This window comes from Pseudonaja textilis, chromosome 1 (genome assembly GCF_049901715.1).
Source record: "Pseudonaja textilis isolate UNSWEBS1 chromosome 1, rPseTex1.2, whole genome shotgun sequence".
NCBI classification, from domain to species: domain Eukaryota; kingdom Metazoa; phylum Chordata; class Lepidosauria; order Squamata; family Elapidae; genus Pseudonaja; species Pseudonaja textilis.
In genome coordinates, this window is record NC_141990.1 from 1,976,139 (window position 1) to 2,002,868 (window position 26,730).

The 26,730-nt window shown below is 44.3% G+C and overlaps 1 protein-coding gene across 1 annotated transcript in view; it reads right to left on the bottom strand.

The window, feature by feature from the left end:
* The window catches only part of GIT1 (GIT ArfGAP 1), an 82,850-nt gene that overhangs the window by 22,945 nt on the left and 33,175 nt on the right, over positions 1-26,730 (bottom strand). Inside the window, 9 exon segments of the mRNA XM_087924350.1 lie at positions 76-124; positions 2,578-2,604; positions 5,095-5,137; positions 5,869-5,963; positions 9,296-9,426; positions 10,327-10,413; positions 16,821-16,926; positions 18,774-18,886; positions 21,673-21,806. Of these exon segments, the coding sequence (XP_087780476.1) occupies positions 76-124; positions 2,578-2,604; positions 5,095-5,137; positions 5,869-5,963; positions 9,296-9,426; positions 10,327-10,413; positions 16,821-16,926; positions 18,774-18,886; positions 21,673-21,806 (785 nt within the window).

Below are 26,730 nucleotides of genomic sequence, written 5' to 3' on the forward strand. Positions count from 1 at the left end.
AAAGGATTAGGAAAGGTGGCCACGAGGAGAGCCCAGCCCGAGCCGGGTCTTGAGTTCGAAAACCATCTCACTTACCGCCTGCAACTTCTTCTTCGCCGCCTTGGCCAGCTCCGAAAGATCTAAGCTGGGGGGGGGCAGGAAAAATGGATCAGCGCCCCTTCCCCATTGCTCCGTCCCACTGGATGCCCCCCCCCAACTCAGGGACCCCATTCAAATCTCTGGGATCCCCCCGGTGAAGAAAGACGTTAATTTAGAGGGGAAACGAAGAAAAGGAGAGAATCACTGGTGGGTTGATGGATGGAGATCGAAGATCTCCCATTAGAGGAAGGAAGCCAGTTTGGTCCAGAGGTTGAGGTACCAGGCTGGAAAGCGGGAGGTTGGGAGTTCTAGTCCTCCTTAGGCTTGAAAACTAGCTGGATGATTTTGGGCCAGACACCAGGAGACTGGGAGTTCCAGTCCCACCTTAGGCATGAAGGCCAGCTGGGTGTCTGTGGGCCAATCACCAGGTGACTGGGAGTTCTAGTCCCGCCTTAGGCATGACTGCCAACTGGGTGACTTTGGGCCAATCACCAGGTGACTGGGAGTTCTAGTCCTGCCTTAGTCACGAAAACCAGCTAAATGACTTTGGGCCAAACACCAGGCGACTGGGAGTTCCAGTCCCACCTTAGGCATGAAGGCCAGCTGGGTGACTTTGGGCCAATCACCAGGTGACTGGGAGTTCTAGTCCCTCCTTAGGCATGAAAGCCAGCTGGATAACTTTGGGCCAAACACCAGGCAACTGGGAGTTCTAGTCCCGTCATAGGCATGAAGGCCAGCTGGGTGACTTTGGGCCAAACACCAGGTGACAGGGAGTTCTAGTCCTCCTTAGTCAGGAAAACCAGCTAGATTGACTTTGGGCCAAACACCAGGCGACTGGGAGTTCTAGTCCTCCCTTAGACATTTTGAAAACCAGCTGGATAACTTTGGGCCAAACACCAGGCGACTGGGAGTTCCAGTCCTGCCATAGGCAATAAAAGCCAGCTGGATGACTCTGGGCCAATTACCAGGCGACTGGGAGTTCTAGTCCCACCTTAACCATGAAAGCCAGCTGGCTGACTTCTAACCAGTTCCCCCCACTTTTTCTGACAGCCCAACCCAACCTCACAGGGCTGTTGTGGCGAAAATAGAAGGAGGAAGAAAAACTGTCAGATCTATTTGCCACCTGGACTTCTTTGTTAAAATCATAAACGGCGGGATCCAAATAAACAAATGAACAAAAACACAAATACAGAAATGAACAAATACACAAAGGAACAAATACACAAATGAGCAAATGACCACATAAACAAATGGACAAATACACAAATGAGCAAATGACCACATAAACAAATCAAGAAATACACAAACGAGCAAATGACCACATAAACAAATGGACAAATACACAAATGAGCAAATGACCACATAAACAAATGGACAAATACACAAATGAGCAAATGACAACATAAACAAATACACAAACGAGCAAATGACCACATAAACAAATGAACAAATACACAAACGAGCAAATGACCACATAAACAAATGGACAAATACACAAACGAGCAAATGACCACATAAACAAATGGACAAATACACAAATGAGCAAATGACCACATAAACAAATGGACAAATACACAAATGAGCAAATGACCACATAAACAAATGAACAAATACAGAAATGAACAAATAACCACATAAACAAATGAACAAATACACAAATGAGCAAATGACCACATAAACAAATGGACAAATACACAAATTAACAAATGAACAAATACGGAAATGAACAAATAACCACATAAACAAATGAACAAATACACAAATGAGCAAATGACCACATAAACAAATGGACAAATACACAAATGAGCAAATGACCACATAAACAAATGGACAAATACACAAATTAACAAATGAACAAATACAGAAATGAGCAAATGACCACATAAACAAATGGACAAATACACAAATGAGCAAATGACCACATAAACAAATCAAGAAATACACAAACGAGCAAATGACCACATAAACAAATGAACAAATACACAAATGAGCAAATGAACAAACACGGAAATGAACAAATAACCACATAAACAAATGGACAAATACACAAATGAGCAAATGACCACATAAACAAATGGACAAATACACAAATTAACAAATGAACAAATACAGAAATGAACAAATAACCACATAAACAAATGAACAAATGCACAAATGAGCAAATGACCACATAAACATATAAACAAACACACAAACAAACGAATGAATAAATCTCCCGGGATCCTGGATGCAACCTCAACCCCACCCGGAGATCTCTGGACAGGGAGAAGAAAGCAGCCTGTAAATTTAATAAAATATCCATCCAGAATAACCGAGCTTTGGGATTTCTCCCCCGTGGGAGCAAGAAGACACGGGTGACCCCGTTGGGCCTGAGACGTTCCAGCCTCCCCCTCTCTGCAGACCCTTCCCCACATGCACGAGGCCCCCACCAATTGGGGGGGGGACCAGGGAGGGGGAGGCGAGGGGGATGCATGCAGGGGAGAGCCGAGCCCTCCGTACCTTTGCGACATGCATTTGGGGCGCACTCTGAGTTCCATAAAGCGCAGCAGGGAAGAAAGAGGAGGAAGTTAATCGATCAGTCAGGATAGAGCGGGAAGGGACCTTGGAGGTCTTCTAGTCCAACCCCCCCCCCTGCAAAGGTCGTACGTGGGAGTCCGTTGCCAAGGGTCTGGATTTCTCATCCCATGAGACACATGGGGTAGGGGTGGTCTTGCATCGGTCGTAAGTGTGGAAAAGTGGTCCCTTTTTTTTCCAGCCATGTTGTAACTTTGAAGGGACACTAAATGAACTGCGGTAAAGTCGAGGGCGACTTGGATTCTGAGGACACGGTGCGGGCTTCCATCTCCCCAAATTGCAAAGGATTTGGGGATCCCAAAATGCTGGAAAAGCTACAACGTCTCATATTCACTAAACTAAAGCAACGCTTTTTTCAGCCGTGGTCCCTTTAAGAAGGGTGGGACTTCAATTCCATGCTGGCTGTGGAATTCTGGGAGTTGAAGTCCATCCTTCTTAAAGGGACCACGGTTGAGGAATACCGTTAAGTGGGTAACTACCATAGGTTACAGACAGAGGGATTTTGCTCTCCTGGAGTTATCCTATCCTCCTGAAAACATACAAATAAGTGGTTTCTGCAATCTCTCTCCCTCTCTCTCTCTTTCTCTCTCCCCCTTTCCCCCCCCTCTCCCTTTCTCTCCCTCCCACCCTCCCTCTCTCTTTCTCTCTCTCTCCCCATCCATCCATCATCTATATATATTCTATCTATCTCTATCATCTATATATGTATTCTATCTATCTATCATCTATATTTTATCTTTCTCTCTCATCTATATCTATCTATCTCTATCATATCTCTCTCTATTTCTCTCATCTATATTCTGTTTATCTCTCTCTCATCTATATCTAACATCTATCATCTCTATATATTCTATATCTATCTATCTATCTATCTATCTATCTATCTATCTATCTATCTATCTATCATCTATCTATCTATCTATCTATCCATCCATCCATCCATCCATCCATCCATCCATCCATCCAATGTAGTCCTAATCTGTCTATGCCTGCCTGCCTGCCTGCCTGCCTGCCTGCCTGCCTGCCTTCCTCTGTCTATCTATCTATCTATCTATCTATCTATCTATCTATCTATCTATCTATCTATCTATCTATCTATCTATCTATCTATCTATCTATCTATCTATCTATCTGTCTGTCTGTCTGTCTATCTATCTATCTATCTATCTATCTATCTATCTATCTATCTATCTATCTATCTATCTATCTATCTCTCATCTCTCCCCTGCCTGCCTGCCTGCCTGCCTATCTATCTATCTATCTATCTATCTATCTATCTATCTATCTATCTATCTATCTATCTATCTATCTATCTATCTATCTATCTATCATCTCTCCCTGCCTGGCTGCCTGCCTGGCTGCCTCCTGCCTATCTATCTATCTATCTATCTATCTATCTATCTATCTATCTATCTATCTATCTATCTATCTATCTATCTATCTATGCCTGCTTGCCTGCCTGCCTGCCTGCCTATCTATCTATCTATCTATCTATCTATCTATCTATCTATCTATCTATCTCTACTCTGTCTATCTATCTATCCATCCATCCATCCATCCATCCATCCATCCATCCATCCATCTAATGTAGTCCTCAACACAACCCTTGATTTAGTGATGATTCAAAGCTACAACAAGTGACTTATGACCATTTTAAACACCGATGACTTTTGCATCATTCCACTTGGTCACATGATCCAAATTCAGACGCTGGGCAAGTGACTCATATTTGTGACAGTCGCAGGGGGTTGTATATTTGTGACTGTCCTGGGGTCACGCGATTCCCTTTGGCGACCTACCGATAAGCAAAAGTCAACGGGGAAGCCAGATTCACTTAACAGCCATGTGACTCACTTAACAACTGCAGTGATTCACTTAACAACGGTGGCAAGCACGGTTGTACAATGGGGCAAAACCTGTTTAACAGCTTAGCAACAGAACTGTTGGGATCTGTTGGGATCGAGGACAGCCTGCCTGTAAGGGCTTCCACCTCTTCTACAGGAATAACCAATAAATTGCATTTCATGGATTATAATTTCACTTCCCCGCAAAGTTCTGCCTTACTGAATCTCACTTTAAGACTAAAGGATATAAATCCTAAAGAATCAAAGAAACTGCCTTTAACGCAAAGCAGGAAGAAAACTAAAACCAATTAATCCACGAAGGTCGTTCTCACTTTAGGACAGGATATTTCTGATGTGGTTGTGTGAGATTTTCTTTATTATTATTTTTAATTCTGATGTGGTTGCGTGAACAAAACACTTTTTTTGTGGGTTAAAAAGGGAGGAATTCTCGGCAGCCCAAACGAGAAAAATCTATTTTGGGACAGGATCCCAGGTGGGCGACGCCTGGCCCAGAATGGCCACAAGGGGGCAGCATGTCTTCCCTCAAAGGGCAGAAAGGGGAGGAGGGGTGTCAAAGGGGAGGGGGAGGAGCTCTTACCTGTCTGCCATCTGGGGGATGATGTAATGCCCGTTCTTGTGATCTGAATGAAAAAAAGGAGGGGGCGGGAAACATGGCTGAGCCCATCTGATCAATAATAATAATTGTCTGATCAATAATGATCAATAATCAGCCAATCTGATTATATATGAACTATCACGCTCAGAGAGCATCAAGGACCCCACAGTCCTCCTCCTCCTCCTCTCTGCAAACCCCTCTCCCTTCTAGCCCTGATGACGTTGCCTAGTTGGGTCATGAGACGTCTGCAAGGAAACCACCCAGCTTAGAGAGCACCAAGGACCCCATAGTCTTCCTCCTCCACCCCCTCCTCCCCTCTTCCTCCTCCCTCTCCTCCTCGCTCCCCTCCTCCTCCCAGGAAACCCCTCTCCCTTCTAGCTCTGATGACGTTACCTAGTTGGGTCACGAGACGTCTGCAAGAAACCCACCCAGCTCAGAGAACACCAAGGACCCCACAGTCTTCCTCCTCCACCCCCTCCTCCCCTCTTCCTCCCTCCCCTCCTCCCCCCTCCCTCCTCCTCCTCCTCCTCTTCCTCCTCCTCCGAAACCCCACTCCCTTCTAGCTCTGATGACGTTACCTAGTTGGGTCACGAGACGTCTGCAAGAAACCCACCCAGCTCAGAGAGCACCAAAGAGCACCCCTCATTTCAACCCCGTGCTACACATATTCTCCTCCCCAAACTTCCCTGCCTGCCCTCATCCAGTCAACACCCACCTTGGCCCCCTCTCCCCCACCCCCGGGCCGCCATTCCTTACCTGGCTTGCGCCCGCAAAGGTAGAAGGCCAGTCGGTCGGTCAGCTCATACTGGCACTCCACCAGCCGCTCCGCCAGTTCGTGTTGGGACGCCTGTCTGCGGAGAGGAAAGAGCAGGTAAGCCAGGTCCCCCCCTGCCCCCCTGGGGCTCAATTCAGCCCCCCAGAGTTGCATCGTGGGGAATCCGGAGGGGCAGGAGACTGACCTAGAATGGCATACACACCTGGGTTACGGTCACCCCTTCGCCCTTCCTGGGCCAAAACGGGCCTAGGTGTTTTGTGGTGCAGGGCACGGGAGATACCCCCGGTTCTTTAGAATGTTTAGGATGGAATAGAGCTGGAAGGGGCCTTGGAGGTCTTCTAGTCCAACCCCTTGCTGGAGCAGGAGAACCTATACTCCATCAAGTAAGTGACGGTCCAATCTCTTCTTTAAAATCTCCAGTGGTGGAGAACCCAGAACTTCTGGTGGCCAGCTGTCCCCCTGATTAATTGTCCTCACTCTTAGGTCGTTTCTCCTTAATTCCAGGTTGCTTCTCTCCTGGATTAGTCTCCAACCATATTCCTTCCTTCCTTCCTTCCTTCCTTCCTTCCTTCCTTCCTTCCTTCCTTCCTTCCTTCCCTCCCTCCCTCCCCCCTCTCCTGTCTTTCTCCCTTCCTTCCTTCTTCCTTCCTTCCTTCCTTTCCTTCCTTCCTTCTCTTCCTTCCTTCCCTCCCTCCCTTCTCTTCCTTCCTTCCCTCTCCTCTTTGTCTTTCTCCCTTCCTTCCTTCCTCCTTCCTTCGTTCTCTTCCTTTCTTCCTTCCTTTCCTTCCTCCCTCCCTTCCCCCTCCCTTCCCTCCCTCCCTCTCCTCTTTGTCTTTCTCCCTTCCTTCCTTCCTTCTTCCTTCGTTCCTTCCTTTCTTCCTTCCTTTCCTTCCCTCCTTCCCTTCCCTCCCTCCCTCTCCTCTTTGTCTTTCTCCCTTCCTTCCTTCCTTCTTCCTTCGTTCCTTCCTTTCTTCCTTCCTTTCCTTCCCTCCTTCCCTTCCCTCCCTCCCTTCCCTTCCTTCCTTCCCCCCTCCCCTCTCCTCTTTGTCTTTCTCATCTTCCTTCCTTCCTTTCTTCTATAGAATAATAGAATAACAGAGTTGGAAGGGACCTTGGAGGTCTTCTAGTCCAGCCCCCTTCTCAAGCAGGAGAACTTATACCATCTCAAATGGCTGTCCCGTCTCTTCTTAAAAGCCTCCAGTGATGGAGCAGCCACGATTTCTTGTGGGCAGCAGTTCCCCTGGTTAATTGTCCTCCCTCTTAGGAAGTTTCTCCCTTAATTCCAGGAGGTTGCTTCTCTCATTGGTTAGTTTCCATCAGTTGCTTCTTCTCCTGCCTTCTGGGGCTCTGGAGAATAGTTTGTCCCCCTCTTCTCGGGGGCAGCCCCTCAAATATTGAAAGACTGCTATCATGTCACCCCTGGTCCTTAACAGAAGTGGGAAGGGACCTTGGAAGGTCTTCTAGTCCAACCCCCTGCTTGTCCTCGGAAGTTGTGGGAGCGCCATCCCTTGAGACCTTCAAGAAGAGACTGGACTGCCATTTGTCAGAAATGGTGTAGGGTCTCCCGCTTGGGCGGTGTGGGGGTTGGACTAGATGACCTATAAGGTCCCTTCCAACTCTGATTATCTGTTACAAGCAGGAGAACCTATGCCCTTTTCAGGCAAGCGACTGTCCAGTCTCTTCTTCAAAACCTCCAGTGAAGGAGCACACACAACTTCTGGTGGCCAGCAGTTCCACTGGTTAATTGTCCTCACCCTTAGGGAGTTTCTCCTTAATTCCAGGTTGCTTCTCTCCTGGATCAGTTTCCCTTAGTAGACGGTCTAAATATGCCATGTTCAAAACTCACTTAACAACGGCTTTGCTGGGTGGTACGCTCAATTAAAGTAATTAAAGGGGAATTTTTCTTTTTAATTATTAGAATTAATGTGGAACTTTGGGAGTAATGAAATAAGAGCATGCGATGAAATTGCAAACGTGACATACACACATATAAAGTATAACGAACATGAAGATACGAGAATTATTTAAAGTAAAAAAGAAGTAAGTTCAGATATGAATAGAAAATATATAAAATAAGTCTGAAGAATATAAGAATGTCTGAGAACAGGCGTCATACTCTAATTAGTGTACAGCAGAGGTTTTGTTTAAAGAGAAAAAATGAATGGATAGTTGAGAACAGACAAAGAATGTTAAGTATTATGACTTGAACTGAGATAAGTAGAATAAAACTAAGAGAGTTAAAAAAAGGAAGAAGCTATATAGAAAATGGAAAACGGTAATAAGATATGGAATGATATATAAAAGGAATATGATTTTTGAAGAGGTGTCTGTACGATGAGTTTTAACCCGGGATCAAGCAACTTTCAGAAAAGTTGTTTATGGTTTTATGTTTTATGTCTTGTTTGTTTTTTTATTGGAAGAGAATAATGAAAATGTATATAAAAAATGGATATAAAAAATGTACACAATCTAAAGTTAAAGAGATATAATTTGAATAAATAGAAGGAAAGGAAGTAATAAAGAGAAGTTTGGGATAAGATATGAGGATGAACAGATAAGGTAAATATATATATCAAATTGTGCTTGTTTGGAAATGTGATAACTTGGAACAATTCTGTCTTTAAATAAGATGTCGTATTGGCTTTTTAAGAAAAAAAACTCTTATGTCATTATATTTTATGTTTGTTTGTCTGTGTATTGTTTTGGAAAATCAATAAAATTTGTTCAAAAAAAAAAAGAATGTCTGAGAAAATTTGCAGAAAATACGAAATGTGATGGTATGGCATGAAATCAAACGTGAAAAGATGAATATGTCACCAAGGCCACGTTTGGATGAAAATGTGAAGACCTGGAACCATGTTGTTCACCAAAAAAGATGTTTTTGAAATGTGAAAAAAATAAAAAAAACGTTTTTTACAAAAAGAAAAACCCGACTGCTTTGCTTAGCGATGGGCTCAATTGGGGTCGTAAGTCAAGGACTACCTGTGGAACTTGGATTCACGCTTATGACCCTGGCACCATCTGCCTTTATGACCTGCTCTAACCATTCTGCGGTCATGGGATTTACAGTTTCTCACCTTTTTTCCGCTGATTTCCAGCAAAACGTGGCCCCTGGTGGAGGCTGGATTCCTTAACTGGTAAGCGACTGACTTAATGGCCGTCATAAACGTCACTGAATCGGGCCCAGCTTTGATTTACGACCACAATGACTTATATGACTGAAGTCCGGGCCCAATTGCCGTTCTTAAATCTAGGGATTACCTGGTAGTGCCTTCCTCCATTTCTCGGGGGTGGGTGGGTGGGGGTGTTAGACTGGATGACCTCTAGATGCCCCTTTCCCACTTGGGATGGATTGGTTCAGCTCTGCTTTTGATCCTGCACCCAGCCACCCAGCCCCACGGCCCCCACCTGGCATAGTCGATGGGTGTCCGGCCGTTTATGTCGGGAGCGCCCGGATCAGCTCCATACACCACCAGCAACTCAGCCTGTAGCACCTGGCCAGCTTTGGCAGCCACGTGCAAAGGTGTGGTCCCCTTCTCCTAAAAACAAAATGAAAAAGAAGCCGGTGGGAATTCTGCACATGCCCAGAAGCTCTGGACCAGGGGTGGGATTAAAGTTTCTTAGCAACTGGTTGTGTGGGCATGGCCTAATTTGTGGGTGTGGCTCGTGGTTACATGACTGGCTGGACGTGGCTTGTACGTAAATATTTATGTAAATATTTGATTTTTTATTCAAAAGAGAGCAACTTTTACCCAAAATCAGGCAAAAATCAGGCAGGCAGATTGAGTTGTTCACAGAATCACAGATTCATTCAGAGATCTATCTTTCTGCCATCTGCTATCTGAGTCTGTCACATAAAATTTGCTTGCAAGTAAACTCACAAAATTAATTCACAACACACCACGTATGTACATATTGAATTTTTTATTTAAAAAAGAGCAACTTTTACCCAAAATCAGGCAAAGCAGGCAGGCAGATTGAGTTGCTCATAGAATCACAGATTCATTCAGAGATCTATCTTTCTGCCATCTGCTGCCTGAGTCTGCACTGAAAAAATAGAAGCTTCGGTCCTAAGGAAGCTTCTGCTCTGCTTTTAGATTAGCTAGAAAGCAAGAAATCCAACCGTTTCCTGCTTTCTAGCGAATCTAAATCGCCCAGCACAGCTGATAGTCAGAATAACTGATGGTTGGGGGAGAAAAAAAAAAAAAGGAAAAATAGCAAATTACCCAAAATTAGGCGAAGGCACAAAGCAGGCCAGTTGGATGGCGCGCATGCCAGGTAAGGAGTGAGTGGGCGGGGCGGGGCGGGGCCAGCCAGTGGCACGATTTGCCGGTTCTCCAAACTGCGCAGAATCATAACAACCGGATCTATAGAACTGGTCCGAATCGGTAGAATCCCACCCCTGCTCGGGACCGAGGTAGAGGATAGCTTGGACTTACCGGGTGGAAGAAGTTGGCTTGAGCCCCCAAGGAGAGAAGGCGCAGGCAAGTTTCCAGGTTTCCTGTTCGGACACTGGAATGCAGTTGCTGTCGGGATGGAAAAAGGAGATTAAGAGGGCTGAGAAGGGACTTCAACTCCCAGAATTCCCTGGCCAGCCAATTTCCCCCATCACTGGCTGGGGAACTCTGGGAGTTGAAGTCCAAAGGTCTTAAAACGTTCTTAAGGTGGAGAAACTTGGATCAAATCCCCCCATATGGCCTGGTCTGTCTGTCTATCATCACTGATCTATCCTTCTATCGCCTATCTATCATTTGTTTTAGTCTTTAAAAAACCAAAAATACAAAAATCTCCTTTCCATTAACCGTTATTGTGTCATTGTATATATATGTTTCCTGTTTTGTGACTATATATTATTTTTATCCTTATTCTTCACCCATTCGTACCACCTCTCCCATGTCGCATTGTATTCTCGATCCTCTTTGCCTTTCAGTTCTATAGTGAATTTATCTAATTCAGCAAACTCCGTTATTTTTTGAATCAAAACTTCATCTGGTGGTATTTTGTCACTCTTCCAAGGTTGTGCTAATGTGATTCTTGCTGCAGTTAAGACGTGTACAATAAGGTATCTTTTATCTTTATTCAAATTCCCTTTAATCATACCTAATTAAAAAAAAGTTTCGGGTTCCCATTTCAATTTATATTTTGTAATCTCAAAAAGCCACCTCTGTATTTTCTTCCAGTATTTTTTGACCTCTATACACTGCCACCACATATGGAAAAACGTTCCTTTCTTTTGTTTGCACTTCCAGCATTCCGGTTTCAAGGTCGGATACATTTTCGCCAGTCGTGCCGGCGCTAAGTGCCATCTACAAAACATTTTATATTGATTTTCTTTGAATGCTGTCGACAAAGTCAGCTTTCAGTTCTCGGTCCAAGTCTTCTCCCACTCATCCAAATTTATATTATGACCCACATTTCTCGCCCAGGCAATCATTGATCCCTTAACAATTTCCTCCTCTAATTCCACCTCCAGTAGGTAAATTATATGTTCGAGTTATAAATTTTATATCCTTGCCTGTCAATATTTGGTCCAATTTTTGTAATTCTTTATTTATCCTTAGCTCCTTTACATCTTTCTTAAATTTAGTTTGAATTTGCAAATATACCCACCAGTCTAATGTTATCCCTTGTTCTTTTAGTTTATCCGGTGTTTTTAATTCCCTCCGTTCATCTACCAGTTCTTTATATCTAATCTTTTTTTTTTAATGTCCCTTGTATTTGGATATAATATAGCCTCCATGGGTGAGATCCAGTTTGGTCTTTTCAAATAATACTTCTTTAAAATTTTCTCCCATGTTTGTAAAAGTGAGTCCCTTATCAAATCTCTATGGAAATAGGAGTGGATCTTATTCTTTTTATCCCATAGAAAGGCATGCCACCCAATATTGGAGGTCGTGACCTTCTATCGCCAAAATTCTTTTATTTTTAAAATTTATCCACTCCTTAACTGATCGTAAAATTGCTGCTTGATAATACGTTTCCCATTTTGGGAGTCCAAGGCTGGTTCTACTATCTTGTAACGTCTTCAATTTTATTCATGCTTTTTTCCCCATCCATATAAATTTCATTACTGTCCTATCTAATTCCTGAAAAAAATTTCTTATCCAATTTTATAGGTATTGTTTGAAAATAGTATAATAGTTTCGGTAGTATGTTCATGTTTATGACCGCTATTCGGCCTAATAGTGATAGTTGTAATTTTCCCCAATTGGCCAGGTCTCTATCTGTAAAAGTAATTTCATATAATTATCCTCTTTTATGGAAGAGCATCTTCCTGTCATGTATGTATGTATGTATGTATGTATGTATGTATGTATGCTTTGTTCGGCTATTTTCCCACGTCATGATAGTTGTGTTTTTAAAGTTGTAGCAACGTTTCGGCAGAATCTCATCTGCCATCATCAGGCTTCTGTATTGTGTTCGTCTGTGAGTGAGACTTTCACAGCCATTTCTGTTTTAAATTTGGTGCTAGCCTACTGCTGTCCCAGAATGGTTTTTTCTTCATCCTGATTGGTTGGGAGTCTTGGTCTGTGTTTATTGGTCTTGGAGTTTGCTGTGTTCTGCTTGATTGGTGTTTCTAATATCTTCTGTCTGTTTTGTAGCTTTTTTTTTGTCTTGGTTGGCTGGCAACATTGTGTTCCTGTATTGGAGGCTTTTAGTGCAGCTTGGCTCCGAGTAAATGGACGGCTATCATTTGTTAGGAAGCTAGGTTTCATCTGGGTGCCTGGTTGGGGTGTGTTTGAGCTGGAGGTATCGGGGGTGTCTGTTTGTGCCCAGATGTTTGCCTGGCTTGTGGTGTGGAGATTTTTTTGTTTGTGAGTGCAGGTTTCCAAATAATTGACAGTCTGGTGGAATCATCTCTTCTATTCATACTTTCAGGTCTTTCTTCAATCTCTATGGCTTCTCTGATAATTCTGTGGCTGGGGTTTTCTATAGTGGCTAGGGTTTTGTTGCCATTGAAGTTGATGCTATGACCTGTGGCTTTCATGTGTTGGACCAGTGAGGAAGTGTGTTCCAGCTTTTTGACTGCATTTTTGTGTTCATCCAGGCGGTACTTATTCTTCTATTGGTCTGTCCAATGTATGTGGCTGGGCATGATGCGCAGGGGACTTCGTATATGTCTTGGTTTTCCAGGTCAATTTTATCTTTGGGGTTTCTAAGGATGGCTGCTATATTTCTCGCTGTTTTGAAGGCAGTCTTGATGTGATGCCTCTGTAGTATCTTACTGATTTTGTCTGTAATACCTCTTATGTAGGGCAGGACAGCTGTTCCATAGGTCTGTTCATCTTCTAGGTTTCCATTATGTCTCAGTGTGTTTTTGTGGATCAGGCCTGTGATTTTGCTTCTGTGGAAGCCGTTGGTTGTCAATATTTTAGTCAGGGTACATAGTTCAGTCTTTATGTGTGTCTTGTCTGTCAGGTGTTTGGTTCTGGCAATTAGTGTTTTGGCCACGGAGTTTATCTGTGCTGGGTGGTGGTGGGATTGGGCGTTGAGGTAGTGGTTGGTGTGTGTTTTCTTCTGGTATATGGTGTGTCCTAGTGTCCCATCTGTTTTTTTGTAAATTAGTACATCTAGGAATGGTAGTTGTTTGTTTCCGTTTCCATGGTGAATTTGATTTTGGGGTGTGTGCTGTTTAGGTGTGTTAGGAAATTGTTTAGGTTTTCTTTTCCATGGGGCCAAATAACAAATGTGTCAACGATGTATCTTAGCCATAGTTGGGTTTGAGGGTGGCATTGGCTAGGACTCTGGATTCGAATTTTTCCATGAACAGGTTTGCAATGACGGGTAACAGTGGTGATCCCATAGGGGCTCCTTCAATTTGCTTGTATCTTTGTCCTTTGTATATGAAATATGTGTTGGTTAAGCAGTGTTCTGCTAGTTCCATGAGGTGTTTGGCTGGTTGGTATTTATTTTTGATGATTTCTATGGTTTCTTTTATCGGGACTTGAGTGAATAGTGAAACCACGTCGAAACTTACAAGCAGATCTTTTTGTTCCAAGTGTAGATCTTTGATCATTTCCAAGAGGTGGTATGAGTTTTGTACATGTGAAGCTGCTGTTTCAGCATGGGGCTGTAGCTGCTTTGCTAGGTTTTGTAGTGGTGCTCCTCTGGAGCTGACTATGGTCTGAGAGGTATGCCTTCTTTGTGTATTTTTGGGAGGCCATATAGTTTGGGGCATCTGGAAGATTTTTCTCTTGGGATGATCGTCTGTTGGATCTCTTTGCTCATGTGGCTGGTTATAATTTTCTTCTTGGTTAATTTTTCCAGATATGTGGTTGGGTCCGTGTTTATGGGTTTGTATGTGGAGTCTTGGAGTAAGTCTGTCAATTTTGTTTCGTCGTCTTTTCTATCCATTACTACCGTGGCATTCCCTTTGTCTGCTGGAAGTATGATTATGCTGCTATCCTTTTTTAGGGCTTGCAGGGCTTTTAGTTCTTCTTTGTGCAAGTTGCCTTTGGGTGGTTTGCTTGTGCATAGGATGCTAGTGACTTAGTGTCTTATTCTATCAGCTTCATCTGTATTTAATTTAGTTAGGCTGGATTCCACTCCACAAATGATGGATTCTGTGGGTATTTTTGGGGGGTGCTATAGCATAATTGAATCCTTTGGTTAGGACATCTGTTTCTGTTTTGGTGAGTTCTCTGTTGGAAATATTGTATACTAATTGTTTCAGGTGTTGTGAGTTGTTGGGGGCTTTCTTATCATGTTCTAATTTCTTTAGTTTCTTCAGGAGTTTGTCATTTTTGTAAGTGGTTTCAGTTTCAGCTCTCCAAGTTGTGAATTGTTTTATCTTGTCCCAAAGTAGAGGGTGAATTTTGTTGCTCAATTCCAGGTGTAGGGTTAGGAGGTCTTTGTTTAACTGGTTGAGTTGGAATCTCTTTCTGTGGAGCTTGTTCCTGAGTAGAGCTATTTCAGTTCTTGTCAGGATACGTTTGGTAGCTGCTGTGCTGTGATGAAATGTTAATTTGAAGCTGGTTGGTAAATAAACACAGACCAAGACTCCCAACCAATCAGGATGAAGAAAAAACCATTCTAACACAGCAGTAGGCTAGCCCCAAATTTAAAACAGAAACAGCTGTGAAAGCCTGACTCACATATGAACACAATACAGAAGTCTGAAGATGGCAGATGAGATTCTGCCGAAACGTCGCTACAACTTTGAAAGCACAACTATAATGACGTGGGAAAATAGCCGAACAAAGCTGAATACCATACATATAGATTCCTGTGAAAACTTAAGAAAATTTTTATTCATAAACATTTTTGAAAACAGCGTTTTGTCAGAGTATACCATTTACAAGAAACGAAACTCATAGCTAATACTATAATAGATATTAACCCATTAATTGATAATACTGTTTCAATCATCAATCTCTATCTGATTTATATAGCTGTCTCTGTCTGTCATCATCATTGTTTTGACATTGATCTATTTATCACCAATCTCTATCTATCTGTCTATCTATCTGGTTTTATCTCTTTCTCATCATCATTGTTCTAACGTTGATCTATCATCAATCGTCTGTCTGTCTGTTTATCTATCTAGCTATCTATCATCTTTTAATGACTCAAAAATCCCTTGCGGGGTAGAGTACGGGCAACCAAATGGAGCTAGCGGAGTGTTTACTGGCCGGATGCCTTTCCTGTCTCCAATGCAGAGTTTTGTTCAGCTGATAAATTCTCATTGTACACAGAGAGAAATATTTGCCTCTACCAAGGATCAAACTCACAGAGTTTCCTGATTGTGAGACGAGGGCTCCACCTCTAAACCAGCCATCTATCTATCTATCTATCTATCTATCTATCTATCTATCTATCTATTTATCTATCTAATCTCCCATTATCTATCTATCTATCTATCTATCCATCCATCCATCCATCTTCTCTCTCTCTATCCATCCATATCTATCTATCTATCCATCCATACAACTGTTTACATACCTACTATCATCTATCTAGTCGCTATAGATGATTATCTATCTATCTATCTATCCATCCATCCATCCATCCAACCATACAACTGTTTACATACCTATTATCATCTATCTAGTCGCACAGATGATTATCTATCTTCTCTCTATATATACATCCATTCATATCTATCTATCTATCTATCTATCTATCTATCTATCTATCTATCTATCTATCTATCTATCCATCCATCCATACAACTGTTTACATACCTACTATCATCTATCTAGTCGCTATAGATGATTATCTATCTATCTATCTATCTATCTATCTATCTATCTATCTATCCATCCATCCATCCATCCATCCATCCATCCATCCATACAACTGTTTACATACCTACTATCATCTATCTAGTCGCTATAGATGATTATCTATCTATCTATCTATCTATCTATCCATCCATCCATCCATCCATCCAACCATACAACTGTTTACATACCTATTATCATCTATCTAGTCGCTACAGATGATTATCTATCTTCTCTCTATATATACATCCATTCATATCTATCTATCTATCTATCTATCTATCTATCTATCTATCTATCTATCTATCTCTATCTATCTATCTATCTATCCATCCAACCATACAACTGTTTACATACCTACTATCATCTATCTAGTCGCTATAGATGATTATCTATCTATCTATCTATCTATCTATCTTTCTATCTATCTATCTATCTATCCATCCATACAACTGTTTACATACCTACTATCATCTATCTAGTCGCTACAGATGATTATCTATCTATCTATCTATCTATCTATCTATCTACCTATCTATCTATCTATCTATCTATCTATCTATCTATCTATCTATCTATCCATCTATCCATCCATCCATCCATCTCTTCAAACAAACATAAATGTTTTCAGAAAAGAATTTTTTGAGAAGGTCATAAAGGAGGCTATGCGCACCCCTCCACACACCATACACACCCACAAACACACCCACCTTGCTGAGATCCTTGGCGGTGACCCCGTCATCATCCCGGCACGGCAGCTTATGTACGAAGGCTAGCATCTGGTATTTGGCACGGATGAATTCGGACTTGGTGGGGCTGGGGGGAGGGAGACGAAAGAAAGGATCCGTTAGGGCTCTTTCTGCCCCCATGGCCGGCCCTATCCGTCAACTGAAAAATATTCCTTCGGTCTTGTAGAGTTGCCAGCAGAAAGGATGGCGGGGGGCGGGGGGAGCAGTGCATTCCTTAAATGCTTCAGATAATTGCTAGGCAGCCGAAGCTGTTGGCGCACAAGATTACTACTGGTAGAGCATGATTGATGACTCTTGGCTATGGATGTGACCCATTGGAGAATATACATCAAGGGGTGTGGGGGGGGGAAGACCAGGGTCAAGGGGGAAATGAATGATGGGTCTTAGAGTCAGCTGCACCCAGGTAACGCCGACATGGTCACTCCTAATAAATGATTCTTTTTAAACTCTGAGAAATGCGGCTAGAGACTTACGATTCGAATGAGGGTGGTTTGTCGGAGCCCTGACAACTATCCTTAACTGGGGGGGGGGCTGTGGCCTTGAGGGGCAAAGCTATGGTGGAGACAGGGCAAGAAACAAGAACAAAAGCCCCCACCCCTCAAGCTCAGGCCTGTTCTGACCTAGGCTTCTCCAACAACACGAAGCCGGCTCCTCGTCCCTCGATAAACCCCTTTTATTTAGGTTAAAGGGAATTCCTCTCCAGCAAAGTCCCGGCCAACAGTCTTTCAAGAGATTCCACAATTCCAGACCTTGATCAGGCTTGGAGAGTTGCCAGGCCGGTATCTTTCAGACACCGCACTGTAGCAGACAACACTTGGCAAGGATGCAGGAATAGATCTTCACCCAAATGAACTAATTGTATCCTGCAAAGTCCCACTCTCCTCCTTTTGCGCCTCTGTTATTCCCTCTGGGAGGGGCCATTCACTGTCCACTTGTGCCTTCACTCCCAAGTCAACCCGTTTTCCTTAGCTGTTCCCTTCTTCTGGCATCTCTGTGCATGGGCACACTGGGAACAGGCTCCAGCTGTTCTTCTTCCCCACTGATCTCCAACTCCGAAGGCAGCTGATAACTGTTGGATGTCCCTGGCCCCATTTCTGCCTCTTTTTCCTCAGCTATTCCCTTCTTCTGGCAGCTCTGTGCATGCGCACACTGGGAACAGGCTCCAGCTGTTCTTCTTCCCCACTGATCTCCGACTCCGAAGGCAGCTGATAACTGTTTGGAGGGTCCTGGTCCCATCTCTGCCTCCAACACAGGATAGAGCCTTCCCCAGACTCCAGGACTGGCCCTGGTTCCTCCTCAACCTCCTCACTGTCCAAATCTGCTGCCAGCTCTGCCGGCAGGCCACAACAAGGCCAGGCACAAGTCCATCCGAGAAGGGCAGGCTACCATTATTCCCTGCCCTCCTTTAACGTAGGAGATCTTTGGTTGGCACAGTCCTCTTTGGACCCCCATGTGGATAGCTCTAGAACACACACACACACACACACACACACATACACACACCTCTCTCTGTTTTTCAACCTTGGGGATTGTAAAGAGGGGTGTCAGGGTTCCAACGAACGCCCTAATTAATTCATGAGCCAAGAATGCTTTACGAGTTGGCAAGGGGTGGACTACAACTCCCAGAATCGCCCAGCCAATTGTGGTCCTATGTCAAGGACTACCTGTGCAAGATTTTTTTTTTTGGGGGGGGCAAATAAATTTAATAAATAAACCAGACTGGGGAGGCATATGTGTGCGTTGGGTAGGGGACAAACTAAAAATATATATAATTTTGAAACCCTGGCATGGAATCCCTCTCTCCTGACTCCAGAACCGTTTGGGCCAAGCACAAAGCCCCGACATCGAGGCATTCCTCCCTGACAACCCCACCCCCAACTGAAGCCCCCCCCCGCCAAATACAACCCCACTCACTGGACTTTGTCCTGAGGGTTCGCTTTACGGCGTCCGCTCTGCACTTGTGCCGGATCGAGGAGGGAGTGTTCCCAGATGGAGTTGGCGCCATTGCTGGCGAGCGTGTGAACCATCTGGAAGAGAAGGCAATATTTTTTTGCGGGGGGAGGGGGAGGGGATTTGAGAGGAAGAGGGTGGGGGGAGATCATGATGGGCACATATTGAGGGACCCCTCCACTCCCTTCCCTGCCAGGAAGGCTTTCCAGGGAACAGGGCTCATCCCTCCTGTTCACCCAGCTGGCTTTCTTCCTTGGCATCAAGATGGCAACCCAAGGTTCCCTCCTGAGGTTCCCTCCCTCTCTCTCTCTCTCTCTCTCTCTCACTGTCTGACTCGACTTTGTCCCTGTCTGTCTGTCTCTCTCTCAATCTCTCTGTCTCTGTGTGTGTGTGTGTGTCTCTCTCTCTCTCTCTTTCTGTCTCTCTCAATCTTTCTCTGTCTCTTAATCTCTCTCTCAATCTCTCTCAATCTCTCTCTCAATCTTTCTCTGTCTCTTAATCTCTCTCTCAATCTCTCTCTCAATCTTTCTCTGTCTCTTAATCTCTCTCTCAATCTCTCTCTCAATCTCTCTCTCAATCTTTCTCTGTCTCTTAATCTCTCTCTCAATCTCTCTCTCGCTTAATCTCTCTCAATCTCTCTCTCTCTTAATCTCTCTCTCAATCTCTCTCTCTCAATTTCTCTCTCAATCTCTCTCTCAATCTTTCTCTGTCTCTTAATCTCTCTCTCAATCTCTCTCTCGCTTAATCTCTCTCAATCTCTCTCTCTCTTAATCTCTCTCTCAATCTCTCTCTTTGTCTCTCTCTCAATCTTTCTGTCTCTCCCAATCTCTCTCTCTCTCAATCTCTCAATCTCTGTCTCTCTCAATCACTCTCTCAATCTCTCTCTGTGTGTGTCTGTCTCACTCAATCTCTCTCTTTCTCTCTGTCTGGCTCTCTCAATCCCTTTCTCTCTCAATTTCTCTCTGTGTGTCTCTGTCTGTCTGTCTCTCTCAATCTTTCTCTGTCTCTCCCAATCTCTCTCTCTCTCTCTCTCTCTCTCTGTCTCTCTCAATCTCTCTCTCAATCTCTCTTTCTCTCTGTCTCTCTTTTTCTCTCTCAATCTCTCTCTGTGTATGTCTCTCTCTGTCTCTGTCTGTCTCTCCCTCTCAATCTCTCTGTCTCTGTCTCTCTCTTTCTCTGTCTCTCTCTCTGTCTCTCTCTCTCAATCTCTGTCTCTTTCTCTCTCAATCACTCTCTCAATCTCTCTCTCTCTCTCTGTCTCTCTCAATCCCTCTTTCTCTCTGTCTCTCTCAATCTCTTTCTCTCTGTCTCTCTCAATCTCTCTCTCTCTCAATCTTTCTCTGTCTCTCTCTCTTAATCTCTCAATCTCTGTCTCTCTCAATCTCTCTCTCAATCTCTCTTTCTGTCTTTCTCAATCTGTCTCTCTCTCTCTGTCTCTCTCAATCTCTCTCAATCTCTGTCTCTCTGTCTCTCTCAATCTCTCTCAATCTCTGTCTCTCTCTCTTTCTCAATCTCTCTCTCTGTGTGTCTCTCTCTGTCTCTCTCTCTCGATCTCTCTGTCTCTGTCTCTGTCTCTCTCAATCTCTCTCTCAATCGATCTCTGTCTCTGGCTTTCTCTCTTTCTCTCTCTCTCTCTCTCTCTCACTGTCCTTAAATTGGGAATCTTGGTTTGTTTTCTGGGGTGGAAGAAGGAGGGCGATTTTTGGAGAGGTCACTGCTTGCTTTCACTATTTATTAATGAGTGGGAGGGATCTTTCAGGGTTATGTTGGATGCCTCCCTGTTGTTTTGGGAGTAAGGGGCCAGTAAGGAAGGAAACTATCATTTTAATTTTTTATATGGTTGCTTTGATCAAGTTGGTAAGCAGCCCAGAGTTGCTCGATAGTAAGAGGGCGGCATATAAATTTAATGAATACAAACAAAAATAAAGCCAAGCAAAAAATAATAATGATAAAATATTAAAAAGAAAATAATAAAAGAAAAGCAAAAACAAAGAAAATAAGGTAAAATAAACTATAAAATAAAATAAAAAACAAATTAAAATAAAATAATAGGAGAAAAGAAAATTAAAGGGAAACTGAAATAAAGCAAATGAAAAGAAAAGGAAAAAAAGAAAAACTAAAATAATAAAAGAAAAGGAAATAATAAAAGGAAAGGAAACTAAAAAGAAAGTAAAACAAAACGAATAATAAAAGAAACAAAAAGAAAACCAAAATAATAAAATAAAGTAAAGCAAAATAAAGCTAAACACAAAAGATGTAAGCCTCTGTCCCTCCAACCCCTAATAAAAACCCACTTATTCCATTGATTTTTACACCCTATGCCAGAATTTTTCAACCTTGGCAACGTTAAGATAGGTGGACTTCAACTCCCAGAATTCCCCAGCCAGTACTGAGAAACCCCAGCCGGCCTGTTCACCTGCTTTTCAAGTCCATCCACCTTGAAGCATGCTAGCTTTAAAATATTAAAAATATTTGCTTTCATATATATTTTTTACGTATTTTTTTTAAAACCTGGGAGTGATCTTGGCAGGCGGGGCAACCGTATAAAAACCGATCATCCATCGTCTTCTTTTAACAACACCATAATCCCTTGCGGGATGGAGACTGGGCAATTAAATGGAGTTTTGAGTATTTACTGGCCGGATGCCCGTCCTGTTGCCAGTACGGAGTTTTGTTCAGCAGATATATTCTCATGGCGCCCAGAGGGAGAAATATCAGCCTCTACTTGGAATTGAACTCACAGCAGCTCCACTGCACCACCCAACCTTATAAAGATCCATACCCGATAAACAGGGGAAGGGAAGCAGGAGGTATCCATAAGCCCCCACCCCCAGGCCAGAGACAGCCCCGCCCCCATACTCACCTGTAGCAAGGTGGCCGACCAGGGGCTGTGTCGCAGGTGCTTCACGATGGAAATATGGCGGCCCAAACTACGATGGACGCTACAGCATTCATCGCACACCAGCACGCCTCGGTTGATGGATGCCCAGCCGGGATCTGGACAGAGAGAGAGGGAGGGGAGTGGGGGAGGACCGTTGTGAAACAAGGGGGGCCGCCTGGGAACCCCAACCCTTCAGGAGGCCCGTTGAGGGGAACTCCAGAAACCATGCTCCATCAACACAGCCCACGGGACAAATGACTTTCATTGACACTTAGAAATGGACACAGCTATGAAAACGTCGCAAAAATGTGAGAATGTGTTTCTCTTTTTTTAAAATATGTATTTTTTGAAACTTTCAATAAACATATTAAAAAAAATACAGGTGAGAAATGCATCCTCCACCTTTTCATAGGTGTCCTTTCTTCCTTCCTTCCTCGCTCCCTTCTTCCCTTTCCTTCCTTTTTTTCTTCCCTCCTTCCTTCCCTTTCTTTCACTTCCCCTTCTTCCCTTCCTCCCTCCTTCCCTTCATTTCCCCTTCTTCCCCTTCTCATCTTCCTTCCTTTTCCCTCTCCCTCCCTCCCTTTCTTTCCCTTCTCCTTCTTCACTTTTTCATCTTCCTTCCTTCCTCCCCTTCCCTTTTTCTTCCCTTCTTCCTTCCCTTTCTTTTACTTCCCCTTCTTTCCTTCCTTCCTTCCCTCCTTCCCTTCATTTCCCCTTCTTCCCTTTTCCCTTCCTTCCTTTCCTCCCTCCCTTTCTTTCCCTTCTCCTTCTTCCCTTTCTCATCTCCCTTCCTTCCTTCCTTCCTCCCCTTTTCCTCCCTTCCTCCTTCCCTTTCCTTCCCTTCATTTCCCCTTTTTCTCTTTCTCATCTTCCTTCCTTCCCTCTCCCTCTCTCCCTCCTTCACCACTTCCCCTCTTTCCCTTCCTTCCTTCCCCTTCTTCCCTTTCCCATCTTCCTTCCTCCCCTTTCCTTCCCTCCTTTTCCTCCCTCCCTCCTTCCCTTCCCCTCCTTCAGTTCTTTCCTTCTCTCTCCCTCCCTCCTTCCCTCCCTCTCCTACCCTTCCCCTTCTTCCCTCCTTCCCCTTCTTTCCTTTCTCATCTTCCTTCCTTCCTTCCTTCCCCTTCTTCCCTTTCTCATCTTCCTTCCTTCCTTCCTTCCTTCCTTCCCCTTCTTCCCTTTCTCATCTTCCTTCCTTCCTCCCCTTTCGTTCCCTTTCTCATTCTCCTCCCTCCCTCCCTTCGACTTAGAATAACTTTACTGTGACTTTGAAGGTACCCTAATCAACAGACGTTAAAATGAAATTTCGTTGCACGCCAACACACACTACCTATGTATAAATATGACAAAATAAATAATTGCAATGTTGTGCGTTTACCCCCATCCACTCTACGTCCCAGAGAAACAACGCAGTCTGGTTGTTTGAAAAGGGGAGGCCTCGGTTTGGGGTGTGTATGCCAGGCTTTCGGGGTTGTGGTGCCAATGGTTGGACGGAGGCCGGGCGCTTAAAAAGAAATCCCCATTTTTCTTCTCAAGGAATCCTGAAAATCTGCTTGTTTTCTCTGCGGTTCTTTTTTTATTTTGATTTTTGCTAAAAATTGCTCCGGAGAGGCCAGTGTGCTTTGCACACAAAGGTGTCACATCCTTTTGTAGTCACAACATGATGCCATTATCGGTCGAGGGAGGGATGGAGGGCAGGGAAGCCTCTGTTTCTCTTATTTTCCTTTTTTTTTTTTTTAACAGATTAACAGAGTTGGAAGGGGCCTTGGAGATCATCTAGTCCAACCCCACCCACCCACCCACCCAAGCAGGAGACCGTACGCCGTTTCTGACAGATGGCCAGTCCAGTCTCTTCTTGGAAGCCTCCAGCTGTAAAACTCCCACCAGTTTAATTTCAGAATAGAGCTGGAAGGGACCTTGGAGGTCATCTAGTCCAACCCACCCATCCACCCCGCCCAAGCAGGAGATCCTACCCCATTTCTGACAGATGGGAGTCCAATCTCTTTTTGAAGGCCTCCAGTGGTGAAGCTCCCACCACTTTAATTAATTCAGAGTACAGCTGGAAGGGACCTTGTAGGTCATCTAGTCCAACCTCCTGCCCAAGCAGGAGACCCTACCCCATTTCTGACAGTTGGCAGCAGTTTCTTCTTTCTTCCCTCTAGTGGGAAGGAAGGAAGGAAGGAAGGAAGGAAGGAAGGAAGGAAGGAAGGAAGGGAGGGAGGGAAGGAGGAAAGGGGGAAAGAGGAAGGAGAGGAAGAGATAGAGGGGAGGGGAGAAAAAGAGGGAGAGGGGAAGGAGAGAGGGGAGAGAGAGGGAGGGAGTGGGGGAAGTAGAGACGGAAGAGATGGAAGGAAAGAGGGAGAGAAAAAGATGTAGAGGGGAGAAAGAGAAAGGGAGGGAGAGAGATGGAGAGAGGGAGAGGAAGAGGAAAGAGGGGAGGGGAGGGAGGAGAGATGGAGAGAGGAAGGGAGAAAGGGAGAGGAAGAGAGAGAAGGGGAAGGAGAGAGGGGGAAAGAGATGGAGGGAGAGAGGGAGAGGAAGAGATGGAGAGAGAGGGGAGAAAGAGAAAGGGAGGGAGAGAGATGGAGGGAGAGATGGAGAGAGGAAGGGAAGGAGGGAGAGAAAGAGAAAGGGAAGGAGAGAGAGGGAGAAGGGAAGGAAAGGGGGAAGAGAGGGAGAGGGGGAGGGAGTGGGGGAAGGAGAGATGGAAGAGATGGAGGGAGAGAGGAAGAGATGGAGAGCGGGAGAGGGAGAGGAAGAGAGAGGGAGATGGAGGGAGAGAGGAAGGGAGAGGGAGAGAGAGAGAGATGGAGAGAGTTACATCTTCATTTCTCTCTCTCTCCATCTTTCTCTCTCTCCCCTCCTCTCCGGTTGCTAAGGAAACCCTAAAGGCCTCCCTAGCAACCGCCAAGGGGTTCTGCCAGTCGCTAAGGAAACCCTCCGTTTGTGTTGGCAGCCAAGAGGAGGAAAAAGAGAACAGAGGCATCAAACCCTCCCTCCCTCCCTCCCTCCTGCCCCCCACCCCGGCCCAAATCCGACACCTGTCACAAAGGAGGACCTGCCATTTGAAAGACTCCAAGTTCTTCCTTCCAGGCTAGAATACAGAATACAGCCGGTCCTCGACTTATAGCCATCCGTTTTAGTGACCATTCAAGGGCATTGAAAAAAAAGTCTATCGCACTTAATGGCCGCTGCAACATCTCCACAGTCACGGGGGTCAAAATGCAGACATTTGGCCCAACCGGCTCGTATTGATGACGGTCGTAGTGTCCCGACTCCCGAGGCCACGTGATCTCCCCGGAGGCCTTTTTAGTCCAACCCCCTGCCCAAGCAGGACAACCTGGTCCCTTTCAGATAATTGGTGGCCCAATCTCTTCTTAAAAGCATCAAAAACCCAGCTATTGTGAATCTGAAATGGTACAGGGCAGTGGTGGCTAAACGTTTTGAGCTCCTGTGCCAAAAACTGTGCGCACGCTTGCACGCTCGCACTCGTGCGCCAGCACCCAGAAGGCAATGTGCACGCTCCCTACGCATACATGCACAATCCCCACCCTCGCCGCCACCTTATCTGCACTGCACCTCACAGCTGATTTTTGGCCAGTTTGAGGCCTTTTTCGGCCTCCCAGAGGTTTTAGGAAAGCTTCTGCAGGCTTTTCAGGATGAAAACTGGGCCCGTTTCATCACTTCCAGTATTTCTGGAAAAACAGGAAGTGAGGAAACGGGCCTAGTTTTTCGGCCTGAAAAGCCTGAAGAAGCTTTTCTGAAGCCTCTAGGAGACCGAAAAAGGCCTCAAACCGGCCAAAATTAGCTATGAAGTGCGCGCATGCACAGTAAGGTAAGTTTGCCTGCCTCTCACATGCCGGCACAAATGGCTCTGCGTGCCACCTGTAGTACGCGTGCCATAGGTTTGCCATCACGGGTATAGGGCCTCCTGACATTGCAGGGGGCTGGACTAGAAGACCTCCAAGGTCCCTTACAACTCCTATTCTATTCTATTCTATTCTATTCTATTCTATTCTACTCTACTCTACCCTACCCTACTCTACCCTATTCTATTTCTATTCTTTATTTTACTCTATTCTATTATTTCTATTTCTATTCTATTCTTTATTCTACCCTATTCTATTCTTTCTAATTCTATTCGATTCTATTTCTATTTCTATTCTATTCTTTCTATTCTATTTCTATTCTTTATTGTATTCTATTCTGTTCTATTCTATTCTATGCTATTCTATTCTTCTATTCTATTCTATTCTATTCTATTCTTTATTCTACTCTGTTCTACTCTTTCTAATTCTATTATATTCTATTTCTATTCTATTCTTTATTCTATTTTATTCTTTCTATTCTATTTCAATTCCATTCTATTTCAATTCAGTTCTATGCTATCCCATCCCATCCCACTCTCTTCTTATTTCTATTCCATTCCATTCCATCTCATCCCATCGTATCCCTTCCAACAGGCCACCAAGCAATGCCCACTCCCCTCCATTCCTCACCTGCCGGGGTCCCCTGAGATAGGAAGAACCCCTCCAAATTTAAAACATGGCTTTCCAACCTTGGCCGCTTTCAGACCAGTGGACTTCAACTCCCAGAATTCCAAGTGATGCCCCCTTTCTCTCTCTCTCCCTCCCTCCCTCCGTCTCCCTCTCCTTCATTTGCACTCCTCCAGATGATGTCACCCAGCCGAAGGAACAACCCCAAAAGATATAAAACCGGTGGACTTCAAACACCAGAATTCCTCAGTTAATCACGCATGGCTGGCCGGGGGGATTCTGGGAGTTGAAGTCCACAGGCCTTAAAGCAAGGGGGTCTTCAAACTTGGCAATTAAAGTTGGCCTGTGGACTTCAACTCCCAGAATTCCTGAGCTAACATGGCTGGAGGAAGAATTCTGGGAGTTGAAGTCCACAGGTCTTAAAGCTGTCAAGTTTGAAGACCTGTTACCTATAACCACAACAACGACAACAACCACAATTTGCTCTCAAATAAGTTTTTTTTTATTTTCAATATAAACATGCATATTTTGTGAACCTTGCATTAAC